Source organism: Sander lucioperca, chromosome 18 (genome assembly GCF_008315115.2).
Source record: "Sander lucioperca isolate FBNREF2018 chromosome 18, SLUC_FBN_1.2, whole genome shotgun sequence".
Taxonomy (NCBI): Eukaryota; Metazoa; Chordata; class Actinopteri; order Perciformes; family Percidae; genus Sander; species Sander lucioperca.
The window spans coordinates 17,070,184-17,084,014 of NC_050190.1; the positions used below are offsets into that span (position 1 = coordinate 17,070,184).

The 13,831-nt window shown below is 43.8% G+C and overlaps 1 protein-coding gene across 3 annotated transcripts in view; it reads right to left on the minus strand.

Moving 5' to 3' along the window:
* runx3 (RUNX family transcription factor 3) overlaps positions 1 to 13,496 on the minus strand; it is a 49,997-nt gene extending 36,501 nt beyond the window's left edge. Inside the window, exons 1-2 of one of the 3 annotated variants that reach the window (XM_031288593.2) lie at positions 13,197 to 13,496; positions 12,744 to 12,854 (exon numbers count right to left, since the gene is read on the minus strand). In XM_031288593.2, coding sequence (XP_031144453.1) covers positions 12,744 to 12,801 — 58 coding nt within the window. In that variant the 5' untranslated portion in view covers positions 12,802 to 12,854; positions 13,197 to 13,496. Of the gene's footprint in view, positions 1 to 3,277; positions 3,333 to 12,743; positions 12,855 to 13,196 lie in introns of those variants that run through there. The other 2 variants (XM_031288591.2, XM_035994632.1) reach the window with 2 other exon arrangements.
* Positions 13,497 to 13,831: the final 335 nt, after the last annotated feature.

Here is a 13,831-nt window from a genome sequence, read left to right on the forward strand (position 1 = left end):
CATGCATCTTTAATATTCTGCTTACATTTTATAAAAGGTGCCGAGCGGAGCCAAGGGCTTATAAAAGCCCTTTGAATCAATTGTGCAGCATAATGGCTGTTGGGGGACGACACCAACTACGTTTTTATATCTGTCTGCTGAATGTAAATGGACTTCTTAAAGACTGCATTCATTTTCAAACATACCAAGCATGTGTTTGTCTATCTGACACTTAATTTCATATTGAATACATTATGGGATGAGTTGGGTAGCGGTGCCACTTTGATCCTCTAGAGCAGTGGTTCCCAACCTGGGGTCCGGGGACCCCTCAGGGGGGCGGCAAAGATCAGAGGGGGTGCGCAAGTCTTTATCTGGTTTGAGGTTGAGGTAAAAAAAAATATTTGCACATGTTAAACAAATTATGATAATACACTAGAATATATAATGTATACACAAGTCTGTATAAAAACTATATATTTTTGTTCTCGCTTAAAATTGTAGGCAGGCTACTTAGTAGGCCAAACCTCCAGGACCTCTTAACCTGTGGACCTTGCTGTTATCAGGTCAGCTGCTAGCTGCTATCCTCATTTTTCCTGCCGCCACGGCATCACTATTTTATGAATGAAACATGGCGGAGAAATGTAAAAGTGCTGATAACTCCTCTGTATCAAAAAAGAAAGTAACCTCAACTTCGGTTTCGGAGGGGGGGCTCAGCTTTTCTTAGACATAAGTAGGGGGGGGGGGGGCCAAGGAAAAAAGGTTGGGAACCACTGCTCTAGAGTAGTTGCGGAAAGTAACTAAGTACATTTAACTCCATTTCTATTTTATGCAACTTGACTTCTACTTCATTACATTTCAGAGGGAAATATTGTACGTTTCACTTCACTACATTTATTTGACGTTTATATGATGTTTTACCTATTAGTTACGTTTAACGTTAAGATTTTACATTTAGAAAAAAAAGTATGATAAACCTATAAAATGCAACACATTTTTAAAGGATAAACTAGAGTTTTCCAATCTTTTTGTTTTGTGAGCCCTTACAAAAAAAGCAGTGTCAATGACTTCAGTTATCAATGAGTTGTATCAATGAGTTGTAACTATCTCACGACCCCTCCGATCTTGTGACCCATTTGAGGGGGGGGGCAGGGGGGCTTGACTAAACTACCTGCTTTTAAAATTGGCGAAACCAGCTCCACCTCGACCGCCGGCTGCACATGGGCCATTTTTAAATTTTTTTTAACACCCAAAATTCAAGACTCACTCCTTTCCTGTTCACAATAACCAAATAAGTCATGAAAGGCACAGTGAGACACTGATGTATTCACTGTGATTGGCGTTCGGGGGTTGAACGTGGTCAGGCCCCCTGCCTGTCCTTTCAGTGGCACACACCACACCCGAGGCGGGGGTAAACCCCCGTGTCACGGTCGCTCCGCCCTCACATCATCCGTCGGGTACACTCACCCCAAGATGACAGTCAGCTCTCTATGATGTGGTTCCCGGGCCTGTTTATTCTTTGGAAACCCACTAAAAGTAGCATTGGATGGTAAGCTCACCAAACAGCCCCAGTGCTATTATGAGAGCACTTTGGGTTGAGTTTTGATCTGGTGGGTTTGTAAATAGAGCCCTGCCTTGCTGCGGGGCACCACTTTTGGGCTATATTGTTTAGTGTGACCTGAAGGAAGCTTTTTGATATTCAGGGTGATTTGTAACCTGGAACGAAATGTAAAGTCCAAAATTAATACGGCTTGTGGCATTTAGGGTTGTGTACTTCTTGAGGCCATCAGTGTGTTTTTCATAATGTTGATGATGATGGACAAAGACCTACAAAATGTACCCTGTTCTACTTTTCTTCATTTCACTGAAGGACAGATTGTATTTTTTTTCCAGGGTCTTTATTTACCCCTGAAAGTCAGTATAACCTTTAAATCTAAATGAGTCCCATAAATACGTCAACTCTCCCATTTTTTTTTCAGTTGTGGTTTTTAGTGTGAGCTATAATCATTTCTCATCTTTCTTTGTCTCTGTGTCTGTCTGTCTATTTGTGTGTAACAGCAAACACACAAATCCACATATACACACAAACGCGCTGTTTCTCCTTTTCTAGCGAGAGCTTCTGATGCAAGGACGGCAATCTGTAATCTGTAGTAATTGCATGTTGCAGAAAAACATTTTTCCGCTGTGGTAATCGCTGCAATATGTGCAGTTGCGTTGCCAAAGTGACAGCACCCCCACCCCCTACAGACACACACACACACACACACACACACACACACACACACACACACACACACACGTAGAAGAGTATCCCGACTCACTCTGACTTTGCTGAATGTGTCCAGCTAAAACTTTTGGAGACTGCTTCCCAGGATATGGCTGAGAGACTAAGAGATAGAGGCAAGCAACTATAGTATTGTGACAAGCTTGCGACTGGTAAGCACACACAAACCTGTGGTGCTGTCGTTCTGCATTCACCTTCTGCAGAAGATTTACAGTTCCTGCCAATGACAGTTTAACTGCCATGCTGCCCCGGTGCCAGAGCCCTGCCAGAGCCCAGCTGCCACACACAGATCAGGAGACGAATCTTTCACAGAAGCCACATCAACTCACTCTCCCTGCTCCTTCGCACACAGCTATCGCACAGTGCAAGCAGATGATGAAATTAAGTCTAATACCAATCCCCTCATATTACTTGTAAATACGTCCTGGAGAATTGAATCAATTGTCAGAGTTCCTGCTGATTAGTAGAAGTTGTAGCCACATTAAATGTAGGGAGTGTAGTGACAGTCTGTGACTGAACCGTTAATTGCATATTTATCAAACCATTGTCTACCATTTCATCGCGCTGACACCAGCGTCTACTCTACTCGGTTGGACTGTGGCGCAGGTTTATGAGGTCATCACCACCGTGGGACTGAGGGAAAAATATGGTGCGTGTTGAAAAAGACAGCACGTCTTCTCACAGCCACAGCAAACAATCTCTCTCTCTCTCTCTCTCTCTCTCTCTCTCTCTCTCTCTCTCTCTCTCTCTCTCTCTCTCTCTCTCTCTCTCTCTCTTTCTCCCTCCCTCCCATTGTCATTGCAGCTCAGCAGTCCCGCACATTTATGATATCATTATCCACTGCGTCATCACCCCTTTGGCCAACAGAGACCTAAAATATGTCAGCCCAGTTGGGCTTTCTTATGTTGCACTCGTCAACGTGTAACCACACACACCTAGTATAAGGACAAGTTATGCTCAGAGACATTTATAGATACACAGCGAGACACCAAGATTGCAACCAGACTGTGTGCAAACCTTTTCCTCTCTGGGCTGCTACTCTGACTGCTGAAGCCATCCAACCTCCCAGCAGTTGAACTTCCCTGTGTCTCTAATGGAGTCTCTCTGTCAGATCAAACAGCTTCTACTGACGAGGAGAGGAGACAGATCGCAGCGCTGGAAGCCTTTCAGTCTGACAGCCCGAACACGTTTGACTGGCAACGCAGCCTGTGTCTACTCTTCCATCGCTAGAGATCCCACACAAATATAGTAGCGCCACCAGAGAGGGGACAAGGGGGTGGGGAGGGGGTAAGGGAGCCCAAGCCCGTCGGCTCAGAAAATAAGTTGTGAGGCGTCCCTCTCACACAAAGGCAAAGCCCCATAGCTCAGTCTTTTTTCTTTTTTTTTTAAATGAAATCGCATGTGAGTTGAATATTAGGAAATGCGCATGGCTTCCAGCAACCACCGAGCTATTATAGCAGAGCCTGTAAATCACATTTTCACCAGCAGACAATGCCCCTTTGTGCTTGTTGTGTGGCTGTCCCCTCTCGCTGGAGCCCAAAGAGAAGCAATGCGTGTTTAAAAACTGTGGAGATTAGAGTTAAGGATGTGAGGAAAAGTGATTAAGATGAAGTGTCAGTTTTAGACCTCTGGTTAATTAGTGGCAGTCATGTCAGGAGGGGCAAGCAGGACAATCTGCCCTCATTTAGCCCCATGGTGAGAGGGACCTTTGATGTGGTTGCACATGGAATGCTGTTGTTCATTCCTCTCTGCAACAAAAGCCACATGTTTTTTTATTTTTTGAGACTTAGGTCCCTGTTTCTTTGGACTATAAAGGAACATGGTGAGGTATGTAACTTATGAAATGAATGGCATGAACACCAACCAGCAAAACACAAGTTGGAGAAGACTCTGCTAACTAGGCAGTGGGCCAAATGTATTGTTCTTAGCTGCATTGTGTATTTGTATTCAGGTGGTTTAAAGGAGACAAAGTTTATTAGTCATACCTGCTGTCTGTGCCCGTATAACACCACTGCACACACACACACACACACACACATTCAAGCATAGCCTTATGTAAACACACACAAATACACAACATGTACACATTTTCAACTTTCTAACGAGTGTCATCAGTTTTCGTCCCTTTCCACTCCTTTCATCGCTGTTGAGGGACTGTTTCAACAGGGGTCATTCCAGGTTCTGTCACACTCATTCAAGAGCAAATGGACTTCAAAAAGCCCCCAAATATTGAATTTGCATGTATTTTCCTCTTCAGAGGGGTTCAGCCTCACGAGCACCATCTGACTCAGCGCAGAATCCAACCAGATTCGAGCAGGAACCCGGCACTGGTTTCCTGACAAGTGTCCATGCCACTTTCCTCTGCAGACGTGAGACAACTGTTGGAAAGTACTCGGCTGGCCCTCCGGGCTTTTCATCGTAAGGAAACAAGGGTGTGGCGACCCTCAGCCTGCAAGCCAAGGAGCTCAGGAGTGCACTTAGACACATACTATTGTCACAATTCATAAATCCACAGTAAGTCAGTATTGTTAATCATTCCAATTGATTTCAAATTGAATCAAAAGCGATTGAATCCTCTCCAAACGTCACTGAGCCTTTCTGCAGTGACTGCAGAGAGCACTGTGCTGCATGCAACTCTGTTTCTGTGATGTCTTTGGGCTTGATTCCCAGTTCTAGATTAAGCAAACCTAATTGGAGGCTAAAACATATTTTCAATGGTGTCCCTCCATTCAAATCATTGCTTAAGTCAAGGACTTGGCTTAATTGGAGTCCGGGAAACCACCCGTGTGTCCGAAGTGACTGAATGTTTCCTCTCTTCATCTCCACTGCTAATCAGTAGTGGCGTTGCCCATGTACAGTTAGCACCCTGGCCACGTGGAGCTAGCATAGTAAGGCAGGACTTTCCCCTCTTTGACTCAGAGCCTGAAGCGTCCATTGAGGCTTTGCTGTAACTGCACACTAATCCCCTGATTGCTGTGTTTAGGCCCAGCACGTCGCTGCTCCACGTCAAGGCGGCCGCGGCTAACGACGAGCTAATGACACAACGATGACAAGGAGCGTTTGTAAACCCAATCAGTAGCCTGGAGTCTGGCTGCCTGGTGATTAGGTTAATCAAACTCTATACTGACTGAGTGACTGGCTCGCTGTCTGCCTCTTATGTCATCACACTGATTAAAGGGGAAAAGTTGTGTTCAAGTCCGTCAGGCCCTTCTAACACAAATGTCTCCCTGCCAGGTTGGCAGTGTTAGCACAGCTAGCTGTCATGCTAAAACCTGAGAGGACTCCCTGTTGAATTGAGGACCAACTTAATTTCAGTGTAATTTTGCTAATTTTAACATGACAGAATGTGTAAAGATGCCGTTACCTTCCTGCTATAACTGCAAACTGTTATTCTGTAACAATTCATATCTAAAAGCAAGAATCAAGCTTCTTGGTGCAATTACTGTTTCCTTGACATGCAAAGGTTTCAAAGTCCCTTTCTAGGTCGCACTTAGATTTTTTGACAACAAATTCAACAAGGCTGTATCTTACAGAAAAGGCTCACTGGTAAGAAACTCTCACTCCTGTCAGTGTGAGTGTATAACCACAGTACACAGTAGTCCGTTAAATATTTTTTTAAGCACAAGACACAAATTGGCACTTTTATAAAATCAAGAAAGCACTCACTGATATTTTTCAGTTAAGTCCTGTTTAGTCACCATGTGGGTAATTCTGCTGGACTAAGGCATCGGGGAACCATATGTTAGTCCTGACCAGCTATTACGGTGAGGTCAGACAGCATTTAGAGGGGGAAAACGTCACGGTCATCATGTTGACATGCACTGCTCCTCTCTGACTCAGCATGGGGAAAAAACTCAGGCGGTGGACTTGTGTGTGTGTCTGTGTGTGCATGTAGTCTATATATGCTTGCTGCAGTTTGTGTGCGTATACCATAAAGTTCCCTGTGCGTTTGTGCTCGTGATGACTGAGTCTGTGACCGTGAGAAGAGTATGTGCAGCAGACGGAGTGACCTCACAGCAGACAGACTATGGAGAAGAGATGGAGGGGCCACTTCTGCTGCACAGCTGAGGGGGAATCCCTGGCATGGTGTTTCCTACTGAGGCAATACAGAAGTGAGCAGCTGTAGAGAAAGTACATGCTCGCTAAAGTTTACTTCAGGGCAGAACCTGCTGCAATACAGGGGTACTAGATCATTTTTGCATGAATTTTTATGATGTAAAAAGGTTGCAGAACAAGCAAACTATATACAAGAATATGGAAATATGGGAATTTGAGGGGGAATAATGGATTTGGTTTTGTCAGTTTGTAATCATCGTGAGGTTACTAGGCTACCAGCACCTATACACAACCCCTTGGTAAAACCACAAATTGTCATTGTTGCACTTTGTTTTTTGTACAAATTAAACTAACAAGACATAATGTGTTAATTAGTGAGCTTTAGAGACGTTGGCGGGCAGATTTTGTGACCTTTGGACAGAGCCAGGCTAGCTGTTTCCTCTCTTTCCACTCTTTATGCTAAGCTAAGCTAAGTGGCTGCTGGTTTATATTTAACTGCCATATACAGATAGTGGTATCAATCATCTCATCTAACTCTCAGCAAGAGAGCAGGAAGCTTATTCCTGCATTCATCTTTTAGTCGAAACATAAATGATATTGCTAAATGCTCAAATTTGCATCCCTCACCTGCAGTGCTGAGTCGAAAAGCACAATTAGGTGGCCCATTACTGATGCAGTCAGCACAGACAGTTATTTGTACCCCCCAATTAATAGGCAAAGAGAAAACTAAAATGCCATTTTTAAAATGGTGTCTTCACACAAATCAATTCCCTATCGTTAAAGTTATGTTTGAGGGGAGGGAAGAAGCGCCTCAAAAACATGTTTTATTGCAGCAACGACAATTAACTGTATGTAAACAAGTTGAGAAAAAAAATTCTGGGAAAATAGAGAATCAGAAAACATTTCATAGCTAGCAGCCTCATGCATCCTATCATTATCTGCATTTTTCCTCCACCGTAATTAAGTTTTTTTTTTTTTATTGCTTATGGGAAGAGGGATGGGCTATAAGGATGTTTTGAGGATTAAAGTTGCTCATAATGACGCGAAGATTCAGTCTGGAGGAAGGATATTTTGTCTGTGAAAAACATTCCTTTTAATCCTTTGATGGTGATAGAATGAGTTCCTCTGAGCCTTAGATCTTTGCTAAACTTTTACACATGATAAAATAAAACCCCCCTCTTCCTCCTGTGTTCCATCTTATGTAAAAAAAAAGTAGAAGAAAAAAAAAAAGTAGCTGTCTGCTGATATGTTTCTGAACATGTGGGATCTCCATAAGTTTGAGTCATTTTATGTGCTGCCGACCAGACCCATGCCCGCCCATTAAAGTAATTTGTGGCTTAGAATGCAACTGTAATGTTAAAAACAAAAGTGCACAGCAATCGACGTTGTGCTTAGTCACAGGCAGTTTTTGCTTTTCCTCCTTTCTTACAGCAAGAGCAAGGATGTTGTTGAAAACATCTGTTTAACGATACAGGGAGGGGTCTAAACAATAAGTCTTCTTCATCTGAGTCAAACTCAGGTCACAGCTCTCTAATTGTAGCCAGAGTTACTGAAAACAAAGTAAACCTGTGATGACACAAATGTTTTATTTCAGGTTTAACTTTAAATTGTTTACCTTATTGCCAGCTTTGCCGGAAAATTGCAAGCAAATTCCATATACCAGCTGCATAAATTTAGGTTAATAATACATAAATTAGCTTACAATAATAATTGTGTGTTTTTCTTCAACCCCAGCCTTACCATGTAATAAGCTGTGGGGTTGGCCTGTGGTTAAGGGCGTAGGCTTAAAACAAAATTAAGAAACAGAAAATTGCGAGAAAGGCTTTTCCTTAATTTAGTCGTCCACCATGCAGGACGAATGAGATCATGATATAGTCTAATAACAGTGATGTGGGTTTAATCATTTTAACGTAAGGGTTTATATGAAATATTATCAGCTCGTAAATGAAGCAAATAAACCATGAAGAAATGAGTCATAGAAATAGAAGAGCCTCATCCGGTATGGGCATTACTTTTTTTTTTTTTTTTTTTTTTAAATCAAGTGAAATTATTTGATATTGTGATCATTTCCACCTCGTTATCCAATTACGCAAGCATTTTCAAAGTCTGCATGTTTTCCTGCCAACGTGTAGTTCCTGTTTCAATTTCTTTTTCATGTCAAGACGGTCCCAGTTAAAGAAGCTGGTCTAGACATTATGAATTCCTTTTACATCACTTGCATCATATTTGGACATTTGCGTCCTTCAAACCAATAACTTTCAATCGCCACTCTTTAATTATCATGTAGGACTATAGTACATATAGTCACAGTGGATGTGTTCAGCATACATCCCCTGACTTCACTGCTCTCACAGCTGCCACACACAGATCACAGAGTATAACACACAGACTAACTCTGGGTGAACTGTGTTAAAGGGGGCAGAGACGCCGAGTATTCTTCCTGCCTGCTTGGCCCGACACCAGGCTCAGATCACATTCGTTGGATGCTGCTTCAGAGTCGACGCACCTACAGTTTACTTTCCAGTAGAATTACAGAAGCAACCCCCCCTCCAAGAGTGTTTGTTGAAAGAAGTTGCTCAACCTTTCTGAACACTTCTTTTTCCCCAGTTAGAGAAACCTGTACAGCATAAATCCATATTATCAGATTGGCTGAAAATAATCTGGCCCCTGTGGTTGCTTGTCGACCACCAGAAAATTGTATTTACTACTACACTTAGCGCAACTTTAACCTTGACCATCGCAACGCTGGCGCATGGCGTATGGCGTTTGAGCTAAAAAGTGTACAAGGGTGGAGGCAGGTTTGGGATTAGTCAACCACATAATCAGCAAACCCCTCGGCATACTCTACCTCGAAGCCATCTTACTGGCAACCCCTGAAAGTGTTCCCCATAAAGTCGTGTTGACAGACGGTGAAAACGGCGAGATGGACCAAAAAGTAAATAAGTACCTCCAAAAACGTTTACAGCCCTAATCAAGTCCAGAGCGTTCCCTCTATTCAGCGCGCCTTCAGAGTTTTATAAATAGATATTATACTCGGCTAAATTGGAGACAAGATTTCGCTGCTCTGTGGCTGTCATACGTTTTCTATTATTTGCTTTCACTTTAGAATATTGAAACTCTTAATATCTGGTTTCAGCCCGCTCAGCCAGTCTTCATGTTTTGGCGTCACTCTGGGGCCTCACACTCAGCAGGATTTTGAATGGACTCCAATCAAGCATGTTAATTTAAGGGAGGGGGGGTATTTACCATATGACTTTGTTGTTAATAAATTCAACAGAGGCCAGCCATGTGTTCAGCCAAATTTATAGCCTTTTTCTTTTTTGAGCTACCGTATAGCCCCTTTTTATTTGTCAGTGGTCAGCTTGAAGTTTGTCTCGGGTTTTATCCTGTGTGAATGATTCATTTTGATGCATTTAAAGAGTCTTTTTCTCACACTGACTGTACATGTGTCTCTCAGGCTTTTCCCTCCCAGAAACTTGTAGAACAAACCAGACCACCTCCCAGAATCCTCCAAAATAACCTTGCTACAACTGTGGTGAGGCATGGCGCATTTCTCACACACAAGCCCTCAGTTCCATTCATGCAGTGCAATAAGCCAAACATATAAAACCATTCCCACCCTAATAAACCGGGGCCCTTTTTTCTCTGCCACAAAGGGAGCTGGCTCCCAAGAGCGCAACACTCCTAAAAAAACGGACCCCTGTATAAAACATCCTGCAGGGAAAACAGCGGCCCTTTAAAGTGAAGGGAAATGCGGTGACAGAAACTGAGCCTAGGATATGACCCACCACACAGGCCCAATGGTACCTGCTGTAACCAGGTACCCCACATGATGCAAACACTGCCAATATGTCAGGATCGGAAAATTCAGTAAAGTTTATACAATTGTGCTTCACAGGGGAAAGTCTGGTGTGTGTTTTTTGGCGCCTATTGCTTTTTTTTTTTAGAGTGTAGAAGTGTCTCAGAAATGCTGCTTTCTGCGTAAATAGTGGTGCTGCTGTGTGAGGGTTAGCAGGTGTATAGCCTCATTGTGGTTATTATCAGTGAACTGCAGCAGCACTGTGAGTCTGCATCAGATTAACGCCTCGTTGACGCAAAAGCTCTCTATCTCTGTTTCTCTCTCTTTCTCTAAGACCGGACTAACTGTCAGACTATTTACTGTGCTCAATACCGAATTGGACGCCATGAGAACGACAGCTGCTCTGTCTGTTCTCTTTGTGACTTGGTGTGTATGTGTCATATGTTATACGTGTGTGTGTGTGTGTGTGTGTGTGTGTGTGTGTGTGTGTGTGTGTGTGTCTGTCTGTCTGTCTGTCTGATCTTGAGCGGAGGACTGAGGTTTCTGAGGTGAGGCATCATCTCGCTTCTCACGCGAAGTGCATCTGATGTTGCACATCACATGCTTACATGTGTTCTCTGTCTGCACTGTGAGATTGGCTGAAATGTATAAGAGTTACCAATGTAACACCTTACAGTACAGACTAATAGTGTTTGTGTTGTGCTGCTGAAATGTGTGATGTGATAGTGCTGGTGTCTTTTTTTAAATCACAAATTATGCCACGGCTAAAGATAAATACGTTATTCTTTGTATTGAATGAGGAATTGTTTTTTTTATGAACTTTAATCAGTATTTCCTTTTTGTCATTTTTCAAATGACTGAGATGTTGCTTACAGCAGTAATTTCTGACTTTTGAATAGATGAATACAATATTTCCATAAGCTTCATGCGCTGTATTAAAGTCAGAGCTCGGGAAGCCAGAAATTTAACAGTCTCCTTAATTTTCAACAACCGTTCCTCTTAATTTGATTTTAGTCTAAAAAAGAGAACTTGCCAAATTGCTTTGCCTGTGTAATGCAAGTTGTTAAACTAACCACTGGGGTATTTAGCTTACATGAGGTAGTCCCGATTTGAAATGCTTTCAGATTGAACTGGCGTATTTAGTGACTCTTGGCCTTTGTTCTCTCGCAGTTCGGTTTCAGTCTCCTGACAGAACGAATTGTAAAAGGATATTGCATATTCGCTAATGATTTCCAATGGATGAGTGCAGCTTTAAATGCTTGTCTCTTTTTCCCCTCTTGACCTACTGTCTCACATCGCGTCTCGCTGCTCAAAATCAGGCACATTATGTTAGAAGTTTAAACAGCTCAAAAGCCTGATAGACTGTGTGAATGAAACCATGAAGTCGGTGACATGCAGATCTGTAAACCGTGAGGAGATAAAGGGATGCAGATCCAGCGGTTATAGACAAGAAAAGGGGGGGGGGGGGGGGGCCTGAGCCTTGTCAGGAGGAAACTATAAATGCCTGGGTGTCTGTAGAAGCTGTGAGAACACTGGAACATCATCCCCTATCACTGCGGATATCGGAGGATTGTTCTCATGTGAGGCACAGATGTGTGTGTGTGTGTCTGTCTGTGTGCGTGCGTGCGTGTGTGTGTGTGTGTGTGTGTGTGTGTGTGTGTGTGTGTGTGTGTGTGTGTAAGGCTCCAGAGATTTTAAGATATACTCTGCAAACAATTAGGAGCTGGTAGTGCTTCTCCTGTGGCTGTCTCTAATTAACACTGCAACAAGGCCTTAATTGGGAAGGAGATTTAATTTTTTTTCTGCTGCCTTTTGGTGTCTGTCTCAGTGGTTGTGTGATGAACAGTGGGAACAACTAAGTCCCCTGGCTGCCATCAGATTAACAATGTCAAGACTGACTACTTCATGTTTGTGTTTATCGTCGCTTACAGGAATACATTTGACAAGTATTCTCGTTAAAAATCAGGTAAAAGTTTCAACCTTCTACCTCACTATTTGCAAGTAAAAGCTGTCTGATTGGAATTACCATGGCAACAAATGGCTTCTTCATTTAGGCTGGCGTTTAGCGTCGCCGAGTATAGTGCACTCACATCACATAGACCAAAAGTACCTCCTGGAAGTAAAGCAGAGTGAGAGAGCCTAATATGTTTTTTTCTTTACTCTTTTATTGTATTGCCGTATTCCAGTAAAGGGCCCAGTCACATGGAGCCTCTGAGCTCGTATTCTCACAGAGAGAGCGCCGAGTCTCACTTGATAATGAATGTCTGTGGTGAGAATCCCATTATGGCGCTACTCCATCAAGCCTACAGAAAACACAGGAGCGCAGAGGCAAAGGCATTTAAGGGCCATATCATTCAACTAGATGAGGGCTGCCGTGCAAATCAGATCCTCCCTCAGCACACGTCTGAGTGTGTGTGGACAGAGAGATGAATGCATTCACACACTACAAGAAGCACCAACCTCACATTTGAGTGAGGTCACTGCTTTTATGTCAAAAGAAGCAAGTTGTCAAACTGACAAAGCTATACAAAACAACTGGACGGAGAGTGGGATGCTGGTGGGAGGGAGGTGGGTGAGTGGAGTGGAGAGGAGAGGGGGAGGGGGAGAGAGGGGAGGATCAGCACTCACCTCTGAGTAGACTGCTGCTGTAGTTGGAGAAGGAGTCAAAGATGCTGTTTGATGCCATGACAGGGAAGCCAGAACAGTGAGGAGCCCGCTTTGCAGTCGATCTCCACTGACCTTGGAGAAAAAAAAACACAGAAACGAAGTATGAGAGTAAGAGAGAAGAGAGGGAAGGAAGGAGAGCGGAAAGGACAAAACTCCTGGAGCTCGGAGCCGATTTGCAACCAAGAATCTAGGGTTTGTGACTACCGCAGGAATCCTAAGCCACAAGCCTGCAGAGAGAGCAGCAGCATGTGTTAGCAGCAGCACCAGGAGACGTTGGAGAGAGAAGTGGAGAAAAGAGGGTCACAGGGAGAAAAGAAAAGAAACTGAGAGAGAAGGCAGTTGAAAAAGAGAGAGAAGCAGTTTAAACACAGGCAACAGCAGCATTTGTGTCTCCAGGTGTCGAGGTGGACTCACCAGGGCTGGAGATGAAAGGGGGCCCACCTAATGGAGCCTGGGTGGTGGAAGCGGGCCGGCGTGGAGGGCTGGGCTTGTAGTCCTCTGTCACACAGCGGGCTGAGGGTCTGAGGTTAGCCAGCTAGCTTGATAGCGTGGTCTGTCCTTCTCTTTCTCTTCTACGATGGTGGTGGCCTGACTGGAGCGTCAATGCTAGTAAAAGGCTAAAAGCCACAGTCTATCTGCATCCTCCTCGCCATCCTCCACACAGAGGCACACACACACTCCCCTCCGTGAGTGGTGGAGCCCACGTCACATGTCACGTGTGGTCACCGGGCCTCTCCCTCCCACCCTCTCACCCTACTTCCCCTCCCTCCTTCTCTTCCTCCCTTCTACTCCTATCGTCTTTGCTTTTTCTCTGGTTTCTCTGCATCAGTTTTTACTTTCCATGCTTCTCCTTCTTTGATTTGCCGTTTTCACTCTCACTTTTGATTGGGCATCCAAGTTTTGGAAACATTCTATTTTCTTTTGAGTTCAAACCAGGAAGCGGCCTGCGCCACTGTGGCTCACTGAGGTTTGCAGAGAGCACCGAAACCACTATAGAAGAGCTGGAGAGGCATTAAAATGCATTTAGCCAAACACACCCCCCTAAAAAA